General features: G+C 36.8%; 1 protein-coding gene across 1 annotated transcript in view; it reads right to left on the bottom strand.

Annotated features, from left to right (window-relative positions):
• Positions 1-26,167, bottom strand: part of MCCC2 (methylcrotonoyl-CoA carboxylase 2) — a 38,406-nt gene extending 12,239 nt beyond the window's left edge. Inside the window, exons 1-11 of the mRNA XM_026866595.1 lie at positions 26,153-26,167; positions 22,306-22,372; positions 18,421-18,505; positions 18,062-18,163; positions 17,389-17,516; positions 14,751-14,863; positions 10,008-10,121; positions 3,488-3,552; positions 2,306-2,405; positions 1,283-1,378; positions 35-107 (exon numbers count right to left, since the gene is read on the bottom strand). Of these exons, the coding sequence (XP_026722396.1) occupies positions 35-107; positions 1,283-1,378; positions 2,306-2,405; positions 3,488-3,552; positions 10,008-10,121; positions 14,751-14,863; positions 17,389-17,516; positions 18,062-18,163; positions 18,421-18,505; positions 22,306-22,357 (928 nt within the window). The 5' untranslated portion in view covers positions 22,358-22,372; positions 26,153-26,167. The remainder of the gene's footprint in view (positions 1-34; positions 108-1,282; positions 1,379-2,305; positions 2,406-3,487; positions 3,553-10,007; positions 10,122-14,750; positions 14,864-17,388; positions 17,517-18,061; positions 18,164-18,420; positions 18,506-22,305; positions 22,373-26,152) is intronic.
• Positions 26,168-26,297: the final 130 nt, after the last annotated feature.

Genomic DNA, 26,297 nt, shown 5'->3' with positions numbered 1-26,297 from the left:
AGAACACATACAGAATAATTATATTTCTAAATACCTGTAATTAAAGTATCCCCATATAAGGCTTTGAATTCATCAAACTTACTTCCGTCTACAATTCTAGCAATGACCTTAAGAAAAAACAGAAAAATATAATGAAATTCCTATCTTTCATAGTTTTTGATTTCCTTAGAAAGAAAGACCATGTTAACATACAAGTTGCAAATAAACACTTTCCATTTAAAGAACATCAAGTAGCCCATCATATAAATAGTCTGGATGGCGGGAAAGCCCATTTACTTTTTTAAAGTGTGATTTATATACATATTTATAAAAATTGGAGTTTCAAGATTAAGAATATTCTGAGTAGTTTAAATTATATAGGAACAAAGTTTTCCTGATTAGTTAAATTTCAAAGAAAAAGTGCTACCTCTGGTTATATTAAACATTAATCAAGACTCATATTTATAAAGAGAAAAACATACACAGACATAAGTCACTTTCTTAGAGATAAGTTTATTTTCAGCTTTGCTTAAATTTGTGACATACAAAAATAATGAAGATCTGATCTGAGGTTTCTCTGAGATGCAAAGGAGTAATTTTAAATAAATATAGATCCACTGCTAGCAAGACATTTGCTAGAAGATACTTATTTCAACTTTAAAAGAACAAGCTATTACAACTTTTGAGGGTAGTGAGACATCTTTTTTCCCTTAATGCAAAGCAAATCCTAGTAATTTTTGAAAAAGTATTTTAAGAAAGGTACATACTAAGACACTTGAATAAATACTTTATTGATACTGAGGTAAATAATAACAGAAGACCTGCAGCAGAGTACAATAGTCTCCATCTGTGGTTGAGAGAGCACTGAATTGTTTGGGTTGCTTATATTCCACAGGTTTTTTTAATATTTGAACTCTACTTTCACAGGATTGACAGAAAAAGAGAAGCCATCACATCACTCAGCAAGTCTATCAAATGCTTTGTTACAATAATGTTACAATGGGGAACAATACAAAGTTCCCCGTTTTCTGGCAGCTTTTTCAAAAATGTTAACAATCTCTCATCCTTGCTCATCCTTCATGAAAATAAAACCAAAAAGCATTGTATTTTCAATATGTCATTGCCATTGCAATGGATTTGCTGGACAAAAAATATAAAAAAATGCATTACAAGATTTTATGACATTTAAATATTCAATATATACCCCAAATTAGGTTTCTGTAGAAAAACTATAATGATATAAAATGATTTCCTGCAAGAAACTGAGTGCATGCATGTATGGATCTTGCATTTATATTCATACCTCTTTGACATCAAAGTTTCTTTTTAGCTGGTCACCAACTATTCCATATATTTCATCAGCAGGAAATAAAGGGTCTTCTGATGGTTCTATAATCACCTGCAGCAATTTAACAAAACAGTGCACATAAAAAAGGAATTATTAGTCCACATTATGACTTAAAAAAGCAAACAACAATTAATTTCCTAACTGCTTTGAATATGATCTTCTCTTCATCAACCACATCAAAATGCCTGCACTGGCTTGTGCTTATTTTGCATAAAGATCAAGTTTCTTAAACTGAAGGTTGATAATCCTTTCTCACTTACTGTTACCATTGTTTCTACTCCTGCCTATACCATATGTGCTCCACTTCTTCCATGTTATCAAAAATTAAGCATGTCCTCCCATTTGCTTACTTCTCCCCTGTGCCCTGTGAAGCAGGTAGTATTCTGAAAAACCAATAAAGATTTTTGTCACACAACTGAGAACAACATCTTGCCTTCCTTCAGCTGCTGAGCTTTGATCTTCAATTCACTCTCTTGCATCTCCTGCCGAAATAAGGCAATTCCTCCCCCATATGCTATCAATCCTGTTTTCTACAAGGAAATTTCAAATCAATACAATACAATGACATGGTTTAGGTCTAACCCCTCAGTTTTACATCTTTTCATTAATAATCATAGAAAATGCATATTCAAGAAGATGCTTTAGCAGGTATCTAACTTAAGGTCCATGGGAATGATCATGTGGGCTTTAAATTAAGCACCTTACAAGAATAGATTAATCTTAGAGCACAATTTTGTGATTCTGAAGCACTGTTTTAGTTGCTTCAATTTTGCATATAATCCCAGTGATCTTACTGAGAATAATGTGGCAAGGATGTAATTACAGAATTGAAACGTTAAAGAAATCTTTAAAGACAAGAAACATAACTTCCATTTTCAAAGTGTCTAAAGCCAAAGACAGAAAATGTGTTGTACAAATCGGGTGAAGAGAAGTATTCCTAATTTAAATAATGCAGTGCTGTCAGATTTACACACTTACGTCTACTTTCTTTTGGAGATTTAAACTTCTCACAGCCTTCCTTGCTAGATGAAGTGCATGATTGTCATCCAAAGCATAATGATCTGTTACACCAGATTTTCTGTATATAAATAACAGCCATATGAAGACTTAAAAAACCAAATCTGACAATGAAAATTTAAGGTTTTAAAAACTTTTAAGACTTTAAAAGTTTTATATTTATCTTCAAAATATAGATGCTACAATACAGCTCTCTATGTTTTGTTATGAAATTACTTTCAAAAACAAAACACATGCCTGGACTTTTCTTTGAAACAACACATTCAGGTTATCAGACATGACATAAAATAGTAACTCTATGAAGTAAAAACTCTAAATGACAATATAAAAGATGACAAACATTGTTCAAACGAAAATTAATTTGAAATGATAATTGATTTGAAAATTAAATTGAAATTATAAAGCAAAGGTTTACAGAAACGTTATGAACTGCCCTTAAGAATAACTCTTTATTCACTTCAGAAAATTGAAGTAAAAAAGAATCATTTATTGTACAGTAATACTTAACTTATTGTAGAGTAACACCTAACTTTACTATTCTTTTCATACTAGAACTGGAAAGCACATAGAATTCTTTGTTTTGATAACAAGTATTCTTTTACAAAAACACAAGCTATTTTCATCTTGTTTGTAGTAGTTCTGACAGTCTGCAAAATACATTATCTTTCTCAATGTGTACTACTCCATTAACACACAGTATTGAACTATAGAAAAGTCTTCCATATTATGCATGCTGCTGAAGTACATTAGACACTTAAGTATTTTAAAGTAGTCAGTGAAGGAAACAAGATCTGAATTAGAGTAACTCTGCTACTCCATAGGCTAACTATGCTACCCCAACAAGAAAATGATTCATCAGCACCAGATAAGGACAAAGAAAATCTTAATTTTCAAAATTTGGTTATAGTTTTGAAAACAGTAAAAAAATATAAAATAAAATATAAAATAAAATACAAAATAAAATACAAAATAAAATACAAAATAAAATACAAAATAAAATACAAAATAAAATACAAAATAAAATACAAAATAAAATATAAAATAAAATACAAAATAAAATATAAAATAAAATAAGATAAAATAAAATAAAATACACCCCACTAAAGTGTAAAGGACAGATAAGCTCTGGACAAATATTTAAACCTGCAGTGAAGATCTGCCCCTCCAAGATCCTCTGCTGATACCTCTTCACCTGTTGCTGCTTTAACCTACCACAAGAAAAGCAGAACGATCTTTAGAGCTGACACTTGTCATACATTAATACTTATACTGGCTTAGTTATAGCAATAAAACAGATCTCTGCAAAATGCTCCTTCATTAATAATATTTCCTCAGTTAATCTGCCTCAGAGCATTTAAAATGTGATAACATGGAATCTTGTCAAAATTACTTAATTTCTTAGACTTTGTATCCTTATTCTAGCATTAGTGTGTAGTTTTTACTGAGAACAATTCTCCAATTATTGTTGTACTTACTGCTGTGTCCATTATTAGTTAGTATACTTACATGACCTTTATGTTTATGAACATGCATTTTCACAAAAATTTCTGACACTTAACAAGCAATTTCAAATGTGATGCTTTCCTGCATTGTTTCAAAAAACCAATACCTCAGTTGAAACTTAGCATTCGACTTTGTTTTGTCTACACAAACTCTTCTGTGAATTTTAAGTAATTTACTTAAATATTAACCATAAAACAATCATTAGCGGTTTTCATTTTCTAAATCTTCCATTAAACACACAAGAACTTAGTGAGAACAATTTCCTTAAAAAAAAATATAACTGATATAAAAGTGTTTGGATCAGTACAATATCTCCATAAAAATACCTGGAATGTACAACACAAATCCTAGTTCTGTCAAATCTTAGACCTGACAGGATAATTTGAGAGTGAGCGAACTCCTTAAAAAAAAAGCATTATCCTTTACCACATGGTAAAAAGCCCCTTTCTATCTAATGCATTTCCACTCTACCATAACTGCTTTGAAAAGGATTCCTTGCAAGTTGGTGAAACCATTATTCATCATGAATGGAGAATACAGAAGTAGCGCAAGACACAAGGGAAAACTATCATCACTTCCAAAACACATCTCAGTTTCCAAGTTCCGTACCTGAAACCGAAGCACACTAAATATATAAATATACATACACAGACCCACATATATTTCAAACTGTCAAGTTTATAAAATTAAGTATAGATAATTTCTTCATTAGTAGGGTTTTTGCTTTTAAATTTGAATGGCTACCCATATAATATGAAGGTGTGACATTCTGATACTAATTAACGAAAAGCTTCTGTTAGAGGCATAATTAACTTGAGTCTTCATTAAACAACAAACAGAAGAACATACTTTTAAGAGAAATTAAGAAAAAATTCTCCCTGGAATGGGTTAGCAAACACTGGGCCAGACTGCCCAGGGAAGTGCTTGAGTCAGCATCCCTGGAGGTATTTAAAAGACATGTAGCTGTGGCACTTAGGGACACAGTTTAGTGGTGGACTTGGAAGCGTTAGGTTTACAGTTAGACTCGATTATCTTAACCTAAACGATTCTACTGTATGAAATAATTCTATACATCTCTCTTTACACATCTGACACAGTATGCAGTTATAACAACAAACTGTGATTCTGTGACAACTGCAGAGCTTTGAACAAATCTGATCACGCCACTGATGTCTGTGAGTGCAGAAATCTAGACGTTGATTTCAACAACCTTTAAAAAATGTCTTGTTTCTTCTTGCAGAGAGATGAAGTTTTCCTTCTCCAAATCACAGAATTGGAGTTGTGGAGTCTGTCAGCCACCCTGGGAGATGGTCTAGTTTAACTCCCCTGCTCAACGCTGAGTCAATCAGAGAAGGTTGCTTATGACCATGTACAGTCAAGTTCTGAGTATTTCCAACAATGGAGACACTACAACTTCTCTGGACAACTTGGTTCAGCATGACCACCCTTGCAGTAAAAACCTGTTTTCTTACATCTAAATAGAATTTCCTGTATTTCAGTTTGTGCCTCCTGACCTGTCACTGGGCACCAATGAGAAGTCTGGCTATTCTATCTTTACTTCCCACTGCAAAGTGTTCATACACATGGATAGATTCCCCCTGAGCCATCTTTATACCAGTCTGAAAGATGCTAGCTCTCTCAGCTCCTCTTCATATCACAGATGCTCCAGTCCCATCAGATGGTAAAGATTGCCAGCCTTGACTTGCTGGAAACTCTCTAATGCATGCCCAGGACGTTGCTGGCTGTCTTTGTTGCAAAGTCACATTGCTGGCTCATGTTCAACTTGGTGTTCATCAAGACCTACAATGCCTTTTCTGCCAAGCATCTTCCCAACTGGTTGATCCCCAGCCTGTTCTGGTGCCCAGGATTATTCCTTCCAAGGAGCATTTGCCTGCTGTGTTTAACTTCCAAAGTTTCAATTCAAGTCTCTTTCTTCAGCCTACTGAGGTCCCTCTGAAAAGCAGCACAATCATCTGCTCTATTAACTACTCCTCACAGGTTTCTGTCACCTGCAAATTTGCTGATGGTGAACTCTGGACCACTGTACAGGTCATCAATGAAGATGCTGAATGGTATTGGTTCCAGTAGTGACCTCTTGGGTACACCACTACTGACTGACCTCCAGCTTGAGCCCAGCAGTTGAATCAGTTCTCAGACCACCTCACTGCCCATTTACCCAGTACATCTGTACTGGATGTTATGGAAGAGTGTCAAAAGACTTGACAAAGTCAACATAAACAACATCCACTGCTCTCTGTTTCCACTAAGCCAGTTACTTCAGCACAGAAGTCTATCAGTTTGGTCAGTCCTGATTTCCCCACTCTAAATCCATGCTGACTACTCACAGTCACCTTCTTGTCCATAGTGCTTTTGGAAATAGCTTCCAGGATTATTTGCTCCACCACCTTCCCAGTGCAATGCAGTGCAATAAAGCATTCTACAAACTTTATGCAGTGCAATAAAGCATTCTATGAATTGCAGTTTAAATAGTACTAATTTCTTAAAGTTCACAACATTCAAACAGACTGCAAATAGAGCCGTGACAAGGTATGTGGGGATTTTCAAAGAAATCCCTGTTCAAGCTACTTCAGCTAGCAATCATCAGGAGAAACAAACACAAACTTTAGCTAAAAGTGCATTTCCCACAATAGAACAGACTGACATGTAGAAGAGTACCTAATGCATAAATATACATGAATTTGACAAACTTAATCCCTTTTTACTAGACTTTCCTTTCCTGCTGAGCACAGAAAGTAGCAAATTTACCCAGAAGAAGGAAGAATCAGAAGTTTCTGGAATAGGATGGAGAAGTCAACACAGCATTCTGAGCTACTGAGCAGTATTGCCAGGGGTGGGGATATAGATTCTTCAGCTTGGGGGAGTTCAGCAGAATGACCCTAGATATTACCACTACTGTAACACCTCTCCTCTCACTACTGAGATCTACCTATTCGTTAAGTCATTACTCCTCATCTTCTTAAAAAGAAGGCCAAGGAAACTTGCACTTTACATTTTGCACCTTCAATTTACTTAGTTTTAGCATACACATCCCAAGACTAATTGTAACTAACGTCAAGGATTTTCTTTTTCTTCCTTATGATGTTTTGTTTTAAGCAGTTGAGCGATAAAATGCAATCCAGTTTTCTTCATATAGGAAAGATATTTTGGGGAACAAAGCATGCAGAGTAATGGCTACAATATCTGCTACAACATGGAAGGGAAGTTTCTACAGGAGTATGAAGTAATTTTGATGCTTAGAGAAAGGCAAGCAAAATATTTTCAGTGAGAATATGAAAAGCTCTACCAAACAGAAAAGCTGACAGGTAATGATATTGAAGTTTGATCTATACAAACAAAGATAAGGATCATTACATCTACAGGTTGCTAAGGAACAAATTAAATTGGTAGAACAGTGGTGAAATCTGTCTCTGGAAGTGGTGAGAATTTTCATCCTTTCTAAGTTCACAACATCCTTGCAGTTACTGACTTGTCTCCCGACATGTTCCCTTTGAGACCTGACTCAGGCCATCTTTTTTCAGCTGCCTATCCTGGCAAGTCTCCTGGGCTACATCTCATTGATACACATCTATGACCTAAATTCCCTTGTGATGTTAAATGATTACTATCGTCTTAAAACAAGAGTTTCTGGTTCCCTTTTTTTTCAGCTTCATAGCCAGCTTCCTGGCTAGTACTGGATATTAGTTGTCTTATTTTGTAACTGCTGGAGCTGTAAAGAAACTGGCTTTAAATAAACTCTCCAGGACACATTACTCAGTGCCCGAAAGGGGCCTCCCAGAGTCTGATGAACCTTTCTAGCTCTAACATAGCTCCAAGCAGAATCACTCAAGGTGCACAGCAAGGTGCTCCTGCCAATGAAAATGCTATGTCAGAAGAGCTGAGCTTGCTCAGGTCTTTCAGATTTACTTACCTGAGCTTCTGCAACAAATTACTCTGAACCTGAGCAAGCCTCGGAGGCAGTACAGCCACTGTATGTGCCACAGGCTCTAAGCTAATGAACTGTGCTGGACCTAGAAAGGGTTACACAGCTCAGGTGTTCCTGCACAGCCTGATGTAAAAAGTTCATTTCTTTCATTGCACTAACTTCCTTATCCCAATAAAAAGATGCATGAATCATCCAATGTTACTCACTCAACTAATATCTTTATGCATATTTATGCCACTTTTCACCAGGGAAGTCCTAATACCTAAACCACAGTGACAAATTTACAGAAAATTGCTTAATTTTGAGGGAGGATTCGTCTCTGTTTACTCATAAACAACAAGCTGAAAGAGACTCATACAAGATAAAAAGGAACAGAGACCTAGGTAAGAAGACATTTCAAACAATTACTGCCAAAGAAATTCCAACAAAGAAATTCTAGAATTTTAAATGCTAATGAGCAGCAAATAAATTAGTGTTAAATGACATATTTGCTATTACTTCATCTGCTTTTGCTGATTACTTTGTTGTTCTTGTCAACTTGGAAAGCCTCCACTTAAACAATAAAATGCTTCAAGCTAAATGCATTATTTTATTATGGTAGACAACAAAGTATCCTTGCACTTATAGGAGGGTATGTGTGTGTGTCCCCACTGCTTTCAATATTTCAGTTACATTCTGAATTTATTCAAGATGTTCTGGAACAGTAATTAGCATATACCAGCCATAGCAAAGTATGTCTGTATAAATTATTAGACTTTTTTTTTTTTTTTTAAGCCTCACAAAAATTTAAAATCCAGCTATACAATTAACTTTGGAAGAAAAAATGGGTATAAAATGCTAAATCCATTTTTATCATCAAGATGACACAGTGAGAGAAAAAACACCCTAAAGTAAAGGAAAAGAATGAAATGCAAAAACATACTGTGGAAATGAGAACAGTGCTGTACAAGTAAAAATTAAATGACATTACAGCTAACTTCTTCATGCTTTTAAGGAAATTAACATAATCATGCCTTAGGAACTGGTCAGCAAAAAAAACCAAACCTGTCAGTCTTGCCTTTCCATAGTTTATGGGACCTGCTACATTTTCCCAATGGAAGGTGGTGGAAAGAAGTGACTTCAAGCAGACTCCCCCCTCCTCTGTTAGTAAAGGAACTGAGTGGAGCAGTATCTTCACTAGCAATGCTGTTACAAAATGATTTCTCCATTTAGGCCTGTTCAAGTTGGAAGGATGTTTGACAACTGATTTGCACTTGGCTTTGTCACAGGAAGCATGCCTAAAAGTTCCCAAAAGGCCATAACCAAAGCAGAGCCAAGGTGCTACCTCAGACCAGTTTGTTCAATGAGACAAATACTTGAATATTTCAAAAAAGCAAATTTACCCAGTCAGACTGGAATAGTTGTGCTGGGTGCTGCCCTACCTGGTAGCTCTAGCACTAACATAACATTTACTACTGGAAATTCCTTTCTTCTCATAAAGCTTGTGTTAACTAAAATAATCTTTGTTAGCAAAGATTATTATTTGTATCAGTATAAAACTGAGCCTACACTACAATATACACTGGTACAACTGTTTTAAAAACCAATAAACCCCACTCACGCATTCCCCTTTCTGTTGGGAGACAAGCTTCTGCAATTTAGCTTTAAAATGTCTTATGTTACAATAGTTTGCACAGTCACAAATTCCATCATGAGTTCCACAATAAAGCAGTTTTAATTCACAGGAGTTCTTCAGGTCAGTTTCCTTGGAAACAATTCCCTTACTAAGAAAATAAGGAAATGATGACAAACTCCATCATAAGTGCATCTCTTCTGTCTGTAAATTGACATAAAATACAGCAGATCAGTCCTGCTTCTGAAGTTCTCTGATGTTGACTCTGAGATATAACGTACATGCTTGGAATTTTTTTTTTTAAATTTCACGTCAAACCTAGAGACTACATAACTGAATACAGAAGGCATTTTTTATCATTTAAAATGTGCATGGTAATCTAAAAGCAGTATTATAAAACCAAATTGAAGTCTGATTTATATATATACACCTCTATCAGAAGAGATTTAATTCAGGATATAAACATTCAGATATACTTAAAAAATGCAAACTAATCTACAGATATCTGGAAGTACCTCACCAAGAAAGGTCTCAATAGTTTAAGCTGTACAATTGTCATCAGCACAGTATCTAGTAACTGTTACTAGAAACTTTATTATCCTTACCAGTGGTGGCCCTCCCAAGAATATTGTTCCCTGTTTGCCAACAATAATACTTTCATCAGCCATTGCAGGTACATATGCTCCTCCGGCTGTACAGGATCCCATTACTACTGCTATCTATTGGGAAAACAAAAACCACAAGTAAATGAATTGTCCAACCCTTAAAAACAGCAAAGGCACACAGTACTATTATATATTGTACTGATTTTAATACAGGTTCTGGGACAGCACTGCAAGATTATTTTTACCTGGCACAGAGAAATTTTAATTTATGTTTTAGCTTTTCTTCAAAACAATAGGGACTCTCTCTAGTTTTCAACAGTCTCTTAAACTATGATCTTCAGGCCACCCTGCAGGAAAATTCACATGTGATGTACCGTGAGCTTTGTATGTGAAATGTTTGAAGAGGCACACGTTCTACCAGGTAATTTTTTTTACCAATGAATGGTAAAACACTGAAACCTAGAAGTTTCTCCCAGTATTTATGCTTAAGTCAGAGCTTCAGTTGCTGCTTACTGGCATAATTTCACCAATGTCAACATCCTTTGAAGAAAATTCCTCACATCTATGAGTATGTAACTTCAGTTCTTCAATGGATCAACTAACTAAATCTGCCCCTTCAAGGCGTGTTGAATATATCTCATTACAGGCTTTAGCATGAATAATCTCTGCTTCATGTTTTTGCTTAATTTTGAGATGGACTTCTACCCAATGAACATTTTCTACCAGTAATATTTTGGTGACACTTTTACAAAACTGAATTCACCCCAGATATGATGAATAGCATAGCAGCATAGGATCACGAAAGTGAAGTGTCTCACTTCTCCTTCAGGGGAGCTCCTCCAAAGAATTTTTCAAAACAGCTTGTAAAGTAGAAGAAATGGAATACTAATATGAAAAAGGCAGACAATAAGAAATGCTTTTTTTCACAACCACAAAAAGCCCACAAACCACAAAGTAATGATATTTTGTGTTAACTTTGTTTGGAAATACTTATAAAGCAAGATCAAATGGTGTTCTGTATTAAACAATAATTTAATGTTTGCTCTTAAAAGAAAAGAGCACACAGAAATAAAACTTCAAAATCACATTACCCATGTCTAAAGCAGAAGTAGATGAACTATGTCAACCTGCTATCATCAAACAGCTTTTCCAGTAGTTTTCAGTATCTTAAACTATATTCAGTCACATAATTAATCTGCAGTGCTTCTACTGTGCATTTAATAAATAGCTCCTCATAAATACAAAGATAACATAAGCCTCTAGAAATGGGAGAAACATGGGGAAAAAGTTCAATTTGATTTTTTCCCCAGGACTTGTGTTTTTTCCCCAATTCTTCATTTTACCACACTTACGCTGAAAAACATGCCTGCATTCAATTTAATTTAATTATGCTACTTTTTCCAATACATAATCTGGAATATGTATGTATTGAAAAAAATCAAAATTTACCTGTCAAATAACACAACTTCAAATTCCCAACTAATGTGCTACTTCCTGACTTTACTGCATGGGAAATTACTTAAGATCAAAATAACAATCAACAGTTCTGAATGTACACACAGTATTTCATACCCACTGATCAGCTCCCCACTGTATCCACGCAGCATCTGAGAGAGTTTAGGAAGCAGTTAATGAGAAGTTAATCACAGCTTCCTGATTCACAAGCCATACAGACATCAATGTAATTTAAAGCTGCAGTAGGAGTATAATAAATTAGTCAGAGGTAAAAGTGGAGGGGGAAATGAAAAGCACCATAGGCAACTGAACCCAACCAAAAAAAAAAAGCAAGCACTTTAAGGGCAAAATTGAGAAAGGCTGATGAACTGATGAAATGGACCTTCGGGCAGACCACAACAAAGAACACCAGGTAGAAAACTAACAACATCCAGACTCCATGTCAGAAGAATTAACCAGAATGGAAATTAGAGGGAGCGTAATTTCGTAACACCATTTCCTAAGGAAACATCCTCCAAGATATGGAAGATGATTCTAGTTACCAGCGTCTGTTAGGACAGAATCAAAAGCAGTTTTACTAATGTTAACAGTGCCTTTTTGAAATTAAACAAAGGATAGAAACATCTCCCCAACAAAATACACCCATAGGACATCCTTTAAATGAAGGAAGCACTTCAGTAAACCATTTTTCCTGGTCTTCCATAAATATTTAAAGAAAGTTAAACTTTTATCAGTGTCATACCAAACAGAAATGTGTTATATTAAAAGGTAAATCTTTCCTATACTTAGTTTTTATTGTACAGGAGTACGGTGATACTCTTAATACAACACTATATGGTAATTAAAATAAAAACAAATTCAACTTTATAAGAAAATACAATAAAGTTGTTTCAAGATATTCCGGAAAACTTCAGCATAATTTTAGGGCAGGCATTTCTAAAAAGGTTCTACATCAGTAATTCCAGCCCTGCAAACAGGCTTTATATATGCATCTTTGACATAACACCTAAAAATCCCTACTCCCGTACCAGATTATGACTGGAGTTTACCAAAACTTCTCCTAAAAAGACAGTTCAGCAAAACAGCCCTGTAACCATCTCTTTTGACACCTGCTGTTCCACAACAATGCTGGGACCAATTTTATTCACATGTATAAATCTAAAGTACAACCCAGACCTACATCCACAGGATGGCCAGCTTGTAAACTGTCTTTCTTCCAAAATATTTTTGTTCTAACTAAAGAGTGCTTTTCCTCTGGAGACCTAGCTAATCACTACAATTCCTCCACTTTTATTGTTTGTAAGAAAAGAACAGCAGAAGTTAAATTATGTCAACCTTTGTAAAAAGATTTAGTGTGTTGTTGGAATTGTCAGCCTTGGATTTCTCCGGAGGCAATGGATTTCAGGATTCTTTAGTAGAGGAAAAGATGGTTGAAGACCTGAAGTCTGACTTGCTTCCAAAATGTGCCCAAAAGGTAACAAAGTAAGAAATGTACTTTCCTCAGAAATCATGCAAAGTCAATGTCTGCCATGTAAGGGAGTCAGATGGAATACTGTATCCTTGAAGGAAGTACTAGCTTCTATTTCCTCCTTTTAGACTAGCAGATTAAACAAGCACAGCCTCACAGAAAACAAATAAAAATGGTTCCAGCCCAACTACACCTCTTAATGACATATGTTGGCAAGAATGAAGAAAATAAAGTCCTATTTCCACTTTACATTATTGATGAGTTCAAGAGTCAAATATGTCAAAACAATACGGCAATGAAATACTTCCATGGCAGTATTCAGATGAAACAGCAAGTTAGCTAAACATTTACTCTGCTTGAGGTTCCAACACCTATTTCTAAGCCTAATGTTCTAAACCAATTTTTCCTCTCAGGTGGAATATCTTGAAAATTCCCTTCACGTTCTTTCATCCAGCCAATATACAATGATTGGCATTGAACTGACAACTATGCCTAGGAGTGTGCTCTTGAAATTAAGGTGACTCAGTGAAAATACCAACTCACTGCTCAGCAGTCAAAAAAAATCAAGTATGTTAGGAAGTACTGGCAAAGGAATAGAAGAGATATATATATAGATATATATATATAGATATATATATATATATACACATATATATACACACCCATCATTAGTTGACATATTGACAAGTGCAGTCTGGCTCCTTCAACTCAGAAAAGATATGACACCTGGGAAAAGGTTTACACAAGCTAAACTAGGACTACCAAAGAGGTATGGAATATTTTTCTGTAGGAAGAACAGCTAAGTAAGCTTGAATTCTTTGGCCTGTAAAGAAGAGTAAGAGGTGGGTGTATGAGAGGCATATACAACCATATGAAGAGGCTGACAGCTGACTGAGTAGACAGCAACTTTGCAGGAAAGACCTGGTCTTCTGCCTTCCTGGTGTAATCCTCTATTTGGAGGAGGTTATCTTGAAAGACTACAGACTCTTCTGCCTTCTCTGGCAACCCCTCAGAGGTCCCTGCTGACAACTCCCTTAACAAGCCCAAGACTACTCTCCTGAAGTCCAGGGTCTTTATCCTGCTACCTGCCTTTCTCACTTCCATTGGGACCTTATACTCTGTTTTCCACTTCCACTGGAGCCAAGGCTGCCATCACCAATCCCATCCTCAAACAGTTCTACATTCTTCATGAGTAACAGATCCAGAAGAGCACTTCCCCTAGCACACCACCTGCGTCAAAAAACTGACCCCAACGCACTCCTTAAACACCCATGACACAAAACCACTTCTAAATACAGGAACTGTGACTAACAGTAATTCTATGCATCATTAATACATTAGAAAATAACCTCATTGTTAGGGCAGTTTTATCATACGGCACATCAGTGTATAAAATGGATATATAAATATATGCATACCCTGTTAGTAAAGCATGTCTCATTTACTAGCCATCATCAAAGGGGTCCTCACCTTTACAGCATTAATGCAGAATCACCAACTGTTCCAAGAGATTTCCTAGTGCTTCATTACATGGCCGTACAGCCATGTTGTCATGTTTCTTCTCCCACTCCAAGACAGGAGCAGGTAGGTCATGTCATTAACACTAAAGCCAAGAAAGAAGACAACTTCTTCAAAACTATAATGACTTTTTGTGGACAGTTACTGTGCTTACAGTGTTTCCAATTCCCAGACTGGGCCATCAGGTCAGCACAATACAGTGCTGTCAAAAACAAAGTATGGGTGCAAGCCTTGAAAGCAGGTAAAGACAGAAAGTATAAAAACTAATTAGTACATTTCATTCTTAAGTAAAAGCAAATTACCTGGGGAATTCCTTGTGAGGACATGACTGCTTGATTATAGAAAATACGGCCAAAATGATCTCGATCTGGAAATACTTCTGCTTGCCGAGGTAAATTTGCTCCTCCTGAATCAACTAGAGTGAATGAAAATATGTTAACATGACTTTGAACAGTGTTACATCCTTAAGTTGTTGGTAAAGTAGCTGCATGTTACTTAAAATATGCAGCAGCTACTATCACTAACACTATTTGTATTTCCATGAATCTAGGAAATTTAGGATATTAGGTATTAGGATATTCTTGGAAAAAAAGGAAAAATAGTAACACTCCTCTCCCCAAGTAACATCCATCCCAATAATTCGAATGGAAAATAAATTCAGATGTGCTTAGAGATGTAACTGTACTTCCCTATAGAAACTTCTTAACTCCTCTTACTGCAAGATATTTAAACTGAGAACACTTTAAACATACAATTTTAACTCAATTATTCTATTGCAATTCTGTCACAAGTTCCAGACTAACCACCACTGAGTTCAAGAGGTATAGCACGTGTACTTTCATAACTTGACTATACAAACATACCGACGACTTTATACTAAGTTTAGGAACCTTCATATATTATGTGTCCTTGCCTCACAACGTGCCTTCCAGCTTACAGGTCTCCAAATGCAGCTACTGTTTCACTCCTAAATAATGAATACACATCATGTCATGAGACTCTTAAGAAGGATAGAAGACTAAAAGGAAATGCATTGGGAGGCCAAGCATCTCTGAGAACTCTTGCTCCTGGTAATTTACTTTCACCTATGAGCAACAGTCCACATGAACATTCTCATGTTATGTGACTGCAGTCGGTAATGCCCTACACTCAGCTTTACTATGAAGCAAGGTTTTGGTTCTTTCTCCTGCCCTTGCAGAACTACTCTCCCAAACCAGCATCAACTCCAACCTGGTCAACACACCAGTGCTGTGAAATGGGCCATCCCTAAACACAAAAGAAAATGCCCACACGTGATTGCCTCAGCGACAAATGGCACCAGATGTGCACATCAGAATTAATGTGTAGGAGGCTACCACTGAGGCGAAAGGCAGTTCAAATGGCATGGAAATTACATGATCAGCAAAGGGCTGACTGTTTATCAAGCACTCCCTCTTGATCCAATGACTGAAATGAACTGAAAAAAGCCCAGGTATAGAAATTGAAAAGGTAAAATAATTCACCGGGTTTGAGTGATGAGCAGTATATATATACAGGGACTATACATCTCAAAGCTGGAATAAAAGAATTAAACTTTGAAAGGCATATCTGTGTCTCACAGTTCCTCATTCCACAGGATCTTAAAAACTGTAATTGTACACTGATGATTCACTAAAAAAGTTGTCTGAACACATAGAATTTGTTGATAATTCAGACTAAAAAATCATGCAGTTGTTTTGCAAACAGCAAATCTAAATGTATTCTGTTTTTTATAACTAATATAAAATTTAGTGCTCCCCTTCCCTACAAGATTCTTTCCATTGCAGTATGTCAATCCCACTGAGTCCCCACCCGACCCTGTGTCCACCCCACCAATACTTTCAAGTTCACTTTTGTCCTAATGCTTCTCTTTGTATTCTTTGCATGTTTGGCCTGTCAGCAGGCCAAGAAATTACAAATACTTATGTTGGCCAGATCTACGTTTATGTTGACTACCTAACTAATACAAGCATCCCAACTGGCAAACCACTTACTGCCTCTCAGCTGCCATGCAAGCAAAGTCAAGCAGAACAGACAAGGTGTAACCCACCCTATTCTTTAAATGGAGATGGTAAAATTGTCTTTCTCCTCTGATGCTGACACACAAAATCCACAGGTATACACACTCTCTTAAATCTCTCTGTCAAAATTGTCTGAAATTGGCTAATGGGTTTGAAAGTTATTAGATTGGGAATTGAGGCTGAAAGACAAACACAGGCAGAACACTCTTGTATTTGTACAAAACCAGGCTAAGAAAATACTACCTGTACACTAAAGACTCTGGCATCTTAATCTTTACTAAATGTAAGCATAAGTAAAACTTACATGAAGGTTTAGTTAAATACTGATTTGACAAACCAAACTCAAAATGCAAAATAATATACAATCAAATCTCTGCTTCAGTAAAATTTATCCCAAATTGTAAAAATCTGTTGATCCAAACTATTATTGACACTTTTAGCACTAACACATTTTTATTTCTTTGGTATGTTCTCCCATACAGCTACATGCTCCACCAAAAGGCAAAGAATTTTTTTTTTTTAAAACTGTAATTTGAATTAAGACTGGATGAGACTACAGAATGGATTGCTCAAGCATGACAGAAGGAAAATAATGAGAAAGAAATGATACAGTGGCATAGTTATAGTTATATCTTATGAACCCAGCCCTACAGCAGTGCACGAGACAGTGCTGAGAAGCTATGGGTACCCTTAGGTTAAGGCTTGCCACCAATCTGTAGAGATAACACAGTATTGATGAAAATACGTTTGAATATGTGTGTCTAAAATACATACCTGGTTAGCCAAATAATTTGGGGACACATCAGTTTCAGCAACACTTATTTAAAGAAGTAGTATCTCATTTAGAGATCCTGAGCTGCCCTTAACAAAGGACATTTGCTGTTCCTGCAATGGAACTTACCCAGATATAGGCAAGGGAGATGATTTTGCATTGCAATTTCTTGAGCACGTAAATGTTTCTTAACTGTGATGGGATAATAGGTACCACCTTTGACGGTTGCATCGTTAGCAACAATCAAGCATTCCACCCTAAAAATAAATTTATGAGAAAAATATTTCTAATGAGTAAGTATCTTTGTTGGTTAACTGCAACAAGCCAAAGACTCTCAAAGCCCTGATGCTCAAAAAGAGCCCTCTACACCTGCATTCCCTCAAATGTACATTGTTACTCCAGTCTCAGCACTATGATGTCCTGTTCCAGTCCCTTAACTCTCTAAAATAATGCTGTATAGCACCGTATCTAATTTCAGCAACAGTCTTGGAAGTACTTTCAGTGAGCAAAACTAACTCTTAGCCTAGAATACTGCCCTGTTTTTCAAAAATTGCCTTAATAATTTCTTTTCTTCAGCAGACACCAGAAACTCTATGTGTGTTCTGCTTTAATATGGGATACACTAACTAAAAAAAAAAATGAAAACACTTCCTTTTAGCTAAGTAAGACACCAACTTTATTGATTTTCTGGGTATCAGAAACGAAACACTAAAAACGTTAATAGTTTAACACTGAAAACTGAACAAAATTATACGTTCTTCCTTTTCATATCATAATAATCTAGATCACTGGCATCTCTCACCCAGATACTCGTCCAATGCCTGTGATAATGCCTCCTGCTGGAACCTCTTCATTACCATACAACTGGTAACCTGCAAACTGGGAGAACTCCAAGAATGGAGACCTGAATAATGACAAATGTAACACAATTTTAAAAATGAATTGGCCATATTTGCCATTGAATCTCACTTAAAAGGTTAATTTTTTTAAAATGAGGGTTTTTTTAAAAAAATGAGATGAGTATTTCAAAGAACATTTCTGCAAAATTTCAACTGTGTTACATGCCAGTGTTTATGGAAACCAAAAAGAAAACAAGGCTGCTGCAGTACTTACCCGCAAAAGAGAACCTGAAGTGTTTTTTAAAAAAAATAATGTACCTACCCGGGATCAATAAGCCTGTCAATTCTCTCTCTGGGTAACAGCTTTCCTCTTGATGTGTGAAGCTTACGTGCTTTTTCTCCACCTCCTGTGATACAATAATAAATTGTTAGATTTACTATGGACACAAATAAATCACCACTTATATTAAAACTCAGAATGGAAGAACTGATGAGCTCCCAGTTTTTGAAGTATGGACCCTAATAATGAATTTAATAAATAATGTTTTCCACTTCAAAAAGATTAAACATATTGATAAAAGTCCTTGCTTTTCAGAAACTACTCCATCTTCCCCCTCATTTTTTATAGTTAGTCTTGAAGTAGAGATTTTAATTAACATAGTCTGAAAGTCTCCCCCACTGCTTGGCAATGAATGGAACAGCTGAGAACACAAACACAGAGACAAAAAGAAAAGCAGTAAGAACTACAAAAAATACTATTCCTCAGAAAAGCTATGCTGATTCCAGTCTTTAAAGATGCAACACAATCTGGATTCATTTCCTTAGATCACTCCAAAACTGCAAGCAGAGTTCAGACACACAGCAATTACTATCAAGTTTATCTCTTTTTCATTTCAATCCTTTACTCAAGGTCATCCTAAATCATATTTTTTTGCTCTCTAGAGCTTTGTGTCATGCAATACTTAAGATTTGTTGACACACCTCAGCCTCTCTATAACAACAGCTTATACAAACACTGTCTCTCTATGTAGACACATCACTGATCCATCTCATCACTCTAAAACTGTCTCCTCCATCCGAAATAAAGAAGGTGCTATCTTGCTAACATTTCTCCTGAGACTTCAAGATTTGTCAGCTAACCATCACTGAAACTGAGCTTTTAAGCCTACCTTTCAAGACTTTTCTCTCACCTCCTTCCTTGATCACTGCACATAATTTCCTACCTGTTAGGCATGCCAGAAAGCTCACAATTTATTTCTGGTTTAGCCTATTCATTAGATCTGTATATCCTAAGCTAAGTCTTGTAAATTCTTTCCATAAAAGTTTCTTAAGATATGTTATCTCATGATATGTATTCTCATATCCACCCACAGAGCTAATACTCTCATCCAAGTTCTCAATATCCTACATCATAACAACTATTTTCTCCGACCTCCATCTTGTCTATCTCATTTACACCCACAGTGATGCTGCAAAAATAATTTACCATCCCGTGATTTTTGTCATCTCTGTGTACACTCCCTCTTCACACGCTAATCATAACTGCTTGCTCTCCAGGCCTGTAGTCATTCTACCAAACACTTCTCTTCCAAGATCAAGATATTTGTTCTACCCTATGCTAGTCTGGATTCTGTAGACTCTGAGAAGCAGCGTTCCAGACAATGAAACAAACTTGGAGGCATTTAATTTTAAATCCCTTCTTTAATTTCTCCTTTACTCTAATGTCTATGAGAACTTCACTGTGATTGCTGCTGTGCTATGATTGCTGCCAGTCAGAGACTAAAAGTATCTCAGTTACTTCCTGTGCTTGCTATCAGAAATCTGTCTATTTCAATTTCTCACAGCCTGTAAATTCTTTGGGGCAAGGACCATCTCCCTGTTGCAGAGTAGGGAATTCAGTAGAACTGAATATGGGTTCACAAAAGCCCTACCCACTGAAGTAACAGATAAAGAATGAAGCATTCATTACAAAGACCTCAAGCCAGAGCTCAGACTCTGAAAAGCAGCTCTTACAAAGAAAAAGATATTGTATTTATTTTTCAAAATTATTCAGTATAAGTACATAATTTTTTTCATATACTTAAATGATAGGCAAAGCAATCTTAGTTCATGTCACTCAAAATGGTGTATTAACATCCTGGTAGAGCTTCCCAAGATGGAGGAAAAGATGAGGGCCGTGTTCTTGTCTTGTTGTCATGTAACAGGCAGGAACAGGAAAACGTGCCGCAGTGAAGAAGGCTATTAGTTCATGAGCACCATAGGCAATTGCTGAATAGTCTCTACACCCAAAAAAGACAGAGGTAGTCCATGGGTTTCAGCATTTCCAAAGGAAATCCTGGAGCTTTGTTTCACAGCAAGAGAAAACACTAGGCATAAAATCTTAACTGTGCTCCATTCAAAAGATGTAAAAGAAACTGCATTATATAAGAAACAGTATATGAAGAGACAAACTATCATGACGGATACAAGGGGAGAATTTAAGCTGTGTGCTCAACCTCTGGCAGCCCAGGTAAGCATTTATAAACCATTTATAAATTCTATCATCCCTGTTAATTACAGTCAACTGTAATTAATTCAAGTAGTCTTACAAGCCAAGAAGATGAAACACAGATTTCAATCTTTTAAACTATTACAGACTTGCTTTTGTTTGCCAGCACGACTAAAATGAGGGTCTTTGCATTCCTGGCACATGAAGAGACTAACATGCAACTTGAACAGAAGCACATTTGCCAAACCAATTTGTTACAAAAGCAGGCAACAGTGGATGAAGCAAGAAAGCAAGTGAGTGGAAAGTGTATCAGTAAAAGTATTTCATTAAAAATCCTATCTATTTTTTAAAAATATTGTTGTTAGAAATATACATTCCGTTGATTACAGTGGAACAATGGAAACTGATTGAACGTTATGACAGAAACTTTCAACAAAGCCAAGTGCAAGGTACTGCACATGGGTCGAGGGAATGCCAAGCACAAATACAGGCCGGGTGAAGAGTGGATTGAGAGCATCCCTGACAAGAAGGACTTGGGGGTACCTGGATGGAAAACTGACTATGAGTCAGTAATGTGTGCTCACAGTCCAAAAAAACAATCGCATCCTGGGCTGCAGCAAGAGAAGTGTGGCCAGCAGCTCTCATGAGACCCCACCTGCAGTGCTGTGTCCAGCTCTGGGGGCACCAACATCAGAAAGGCATGGACCTGTTGGAGCGGGTCCAGAGGAGGCCACAAAGATGATCAGGGGGCTGGAGCACCTCCCCTGTGAGGACAGGCTGGGAGAGTTGGGGTCGTTCAGCCTGGAGAAGAGAAGGCTCCAGGGAGACCTTATAGTGGCCTTCCAGTGCTTAAAGGGGGCTACAGGAAAGATGGGGAGGGACTCTATCAGAGAGTGCATGACAGGATGAGGGGTAACAGTTTTAAACTGAAAGAGGGTAGATTAAGATTAAATAAAAGGAAGAAATTCTTCCCTGTGAGGGTGGTGAGGCACTGGCACAGGTTGCCCAGAGAAGCTGTGGCTGCCCCCTCCCTGGCAGTGTTCAAGGCCAGGCTGGACCGGGCTCTGAGCAACCTGGTCTAGTGGAAGGTGTCCCTGCCTACGGCAGGGGGGTTGGAAGTAGACGATCTTTCAGGTCCCTTCCAACCCAACCCATTCTGTGATTCTATGATTACTAAGATCTTAACTAATAAAAAATTAACCAACTCTAAACTTCCAGTTTTCACTATCTACTTGCTTATTTTTGTCTCTCTGGCAATGAAACTAATCTTCTGCTTGACTAACTCAGCCTTGCTTTCATACATATCTGCTTCCATTAATTTACAGATTTGCTTGCATTAGGATATTGCTCTGATAGTCAACTGGCAAACAAAAAAATGTTAACACACTAGATATTGTGATAAACAAAGAAGTGCAAATGGCAGGCCATTTTTCTTAGCTAGCCTGAGTTAATTACAAAAACCACTGAATTTTGAACCAGATTAGCTTGGACATAAACCTTTTTTCAACTGATAGAAGATGCTAAATCTAGATTTAAACAGATGAGCTATAATTTCAACATGGCTACTATAATCCAGCAAATACACTGTATGTGAATGAACTGATTAATAAACATATGTTTATTATATATATTCCCTATAGGGGAAAAAGATCGAAAGAACATATCTGGGTTTTGGACCAAATTAAACAAGTGTTCTAAAATCTAGACTATCATACTTACCTAATCTGATTTTTTCTGCTTGCATTTGGAGTTCAGTTACCAGTGCTTTCATTCGTTCATAGTTTTCCTAAGTGGGGAACAAACCAACATTTTAAATTTAACCAAGAATGACAGTATTATTTTTTAATAAACACAAAGATTTATTTATCTTCCAAATTTCATTTTACTGTATTAAATAGTGGCTCTGTATTGTCTTTAAAATAGTAACATTTCTACCTATGTATTGGTTTTCCTCAAGAATCTCAAAACATTTAACAAACATGCTTCAAAAAACCTCTGAGTGCATTAGGATTGTAAAAGACTAGTCCCAAATTTAATAAACAAAACCAGACTTAGTCATTACAGAGTTGAAGTGCTGTTTTTCGTGGTTCCTTAATTTTTTTTTTCTTTGTAATCTAATTTTGTAAAAACATCACATGGATTCAAATTAGGTGCTGCTACATCTCTTGTACCAAAAGATGAATGACCTAGACTAAGCAGAACTTGGTACATACCTTTTACATTCTTGTTGTTTAGAAAGAATATAAAGATAAAACCAAAGCTTTTAAAAAACTAAAAGTTTGGTCTTCGTGCCAATATCCTTCATAGAAAAACAAAGACTCTTAGTTTAGAATGTGAGTGATCTAGTACTGAGCTCACCATTCCAGTGAGAATTATCCAAAACTCTGTGTGCTCATTACAGCAGTTTTTTTACAATTTCTTAGGAATTAAATGGTATTAGTCAAGCTTAATTTGGGATTTTTTCAGACCTATTAAGAGATATACTATCTCTTTGAAATGTGTAACTGCAAAAGAACACAATAACTGATGCATAAACAAATATACTGCCTTGTCTATTTCTCAATTAGAAGATGTTGAGTCTACTTTGACATAAAAAACAATATAGTAACTCTTTATATTCAGACCTGAACATTCAGAATTAAGGTTTCCCCTAGAAGCAACAAGTGGTGCAGTTAAGTTTGTTCAGCTCTTAGTCACTGAAAGGCACCAAGATGCAAAGCAGGAATAAAAACATATACACAGACACCTCACATTCAAACTAGTTTAGCTGCATAGGAAGTCTTTCAAAAGAACACAGTTGTCCCCCTTTGTAATTGCTACAAATAAGATTAAAAATACTCTACTGAAAGGTAAAAATATATCAGGTAAAAACAGATCTTTGCAATTTTATCAGCTTACGTACACATGTAAGGTCACCATTTAAGAGATTGTCCTTCAAGATCAAGGTGACATACTGAAACACTAAACCCAACTCTTGAGCCTTTGTTGGCTCTTGGGAAGTATTCCCCATGTTCTAACGAAGTGCCATCTGTGATACTGCTCACAGCCTGCACTGGTGAGAATTTTCTACCACCCAATCGCTAGCCCACACCTTATGCATCTCAAGATATGTGGTGCCACCCTGCAGCCCCCTGACTACTGAGGACCCAGGAGATCACCAGACTTCTGCATCTCCTCCCTCCCTTGTAAGGCTGTATCACTATGTCCACCACATTATTTTCATTTCAGTCTATTTCTTTTGATACTTTAATCTTCCATCTCCCTATCCCACCCACAGCAGAGCTCAAACACCTGCAACTGTTTTTCTTCCTTCTACCCTGTAAAGTCACACTGCAGTGACCTACTGGCAGTTCTACCACTGTCACAGAATTACAAAAACGAGGCATGTTTTTGTTAATTTGACCCTGCCACTCCTAGGAGAGACAACTGACAGTAACTGCAGCCACACAACCACATGCAGCACTGAATAAAACAAAACCTGCTTTTAATCCTTTCCACAAGACCCTGTTTACAAGTTAATTTAGTTCCCCTGTGGAAAATCTGTAAAACGACTATTTTAATTCCACACTTTAAGAAATCTGCAGTTGTCATCACAACACACAATTTTACTGTATGTGTGAGCATTCAGCTTGTCCAGCTGTCTCATTTCGCAGCATTACACTTAAAATATTTTCACCATAAGCCTGTTTTCTCTAGATACACTCACCTTTTGCACATAATACTAAGCTTAAAAACTCACCTTTTAACAATAGGAAAAAAAGGCAGCTAAAAATAGCAGAGGAAATTAAAAGGGGCACAACAAACACAATCACAGCCTTATTACATTCTGAATTAACTCACTGTGGCTACCTTAGTTAATCTAGAAGAAAAATTGTGAAAGGACTTTCCAGATAATCTGTAAAAAATATTGAACTCAAATATTTAGTTGCTTAAATTCACTTAATTTCTATCCTTACCTTTCATGCCTTTAACCAGAACCCATCAACATTACACTTTACAAAAGATGCCTTGAAATCTTACTGTAGGTTGTGAATATGCACAGCAAAAGCTCCTCTCAGAATCAAACGTGCTAGTTCTATTATGTATTTGTGGGCTGTTCTTTAATTAATGACAGAAGGGCCAGTGAAACGAGACAAGTTCTTTCTGGAAACTGGCCTTGCAGTCCCAGTAAATTCTATAAAAATCTGCTGTTAATAAAAGGGCCTCTACAAACTTTAAAGCAAAATTACAGACTAATCCCACAGTTACTGCACGAGCTACATGAATTACTGTTACACAGCAAATCATCTGTAAGAGCTAAACCATGGAATCTCTACATAGATTTTTCTTTTATTTTCTAGAATTTGGATTCACTCATTTTAAAATTACATTTTTAGCTGTCTGGTTTGAAAGACAGTTTACATTATGAAGGTCAGCCTGTCTAGCTGAATTCACAGCCAGAAAGGCAAACATTAGCTAAAGAAGGCAAGACCTTCATCACTTATTGTTACATCTTCTTGTGTTTGCAATGTTATTCCCTTTATTACTTTTATTTCAGATGGCTAAGTGCCTCACAGCAGGGACTTCAGTTCTTCATGTCTGTGAAGCACTACTTACACACAGTGCTGTGTAAATTATTTCTAACAAATACTAACACTACCAGATGTTTTACCAAGCCTTGCTTTTGAGATCAAAAGGTACACACACACAAATGGAAATCTAGACAGCTTATCTAAGCAAACACATTTATTACTTTTTTTTGTATGAAAAGTATTAATATATATACACATCATATACACGAGCTTTGTATGTATGTATATGTACACATACTGCAATTTCACATAAGTTTCAGTCATCTAACTTCTGTCCCAAAATTTATTTTCTGAAAAACCAAACACGGAACCAAAGGAACTATTCAGTAACACTACATATGTTGCTTCACCTGCTGTTTGATGTTATACTTGGAAATTTGAAAACAAATGCATGTCCTCCTACCAGTTTGGATCCACACCCAAAACTTTCTCTCAGCCTAACAGTAAACAGGATTTTTATTTTGAATATGATGATGTTAATAACACCCCATTAAAAATATAACAATTTACACCAGATCCAAGTGCTGTTCTCTTCATAAAGACAACTGGAATTCTGTCTATCCCTCCTCAAAAGATGATTTTTTTCTGCTGGTGTCCTGTCTTCTGGAGACATGCCCCCACGACTCTGTAAGTCTGTTCCATCTGTCTTCCACTCAGGAATCAATTTGCAAACGCAAAAAAATGTCCTACTTTGAATCATGAGACACCACCTTCGATGGCGTACAAATGCCCTGTCTCCACTTCCATTAGTACGGTATCGATCAGCAATCTCCAACACTGAAAATGCAGCAAGAGGCTGGCATTTTAATTAAAAAAAAAAGTGTAAAATAATCCCTAGTGAGGCAGACAGTGGTACAAACCCACGTTCCGTTTATACGGTACCTCTATACTGAGCCTGAACTCGGCAGTTACGGGGAGCAGCGCTGTAACTAACACCCGGCCTGCGCGCAGGGTGACCCGGGGCCGGCCCGCGCAAGTGCACGTTTCCCTCGTACCAGTGTATCAACCGGCCACCGCCGCGCTTCCCTCAGAGCCCACGTCCCGCCGGGTCGTTGCTGATCTCCCGCCGACGGCGCCGGGCAGAGCCCGCCCTGCCCACACGCCCCCCGAGCCCCCGCAACCCCGGGGCGCCGCTCGCAG

The sequence above is a fragment of the Athene cunicularia genome, assembly GCF_003259725.1.
Source record: "Athene cunicularia isolate RWA chromosome Z unlocalized genomic scaffold, athCun1 chrZ_part3, whole genome shotgun sequence".
Taxonomy (NCBI): Eukaryota; Metazoa; Chordata; class Aves; order Strigiformes; family Strigidae; genus Athene; species Athene cunicularia.
The sequence above is the reverse complement of the archived record's forward strand: the minus strand, read 5'-3'. Positions and strand labels throughout refer to the sequence as shown.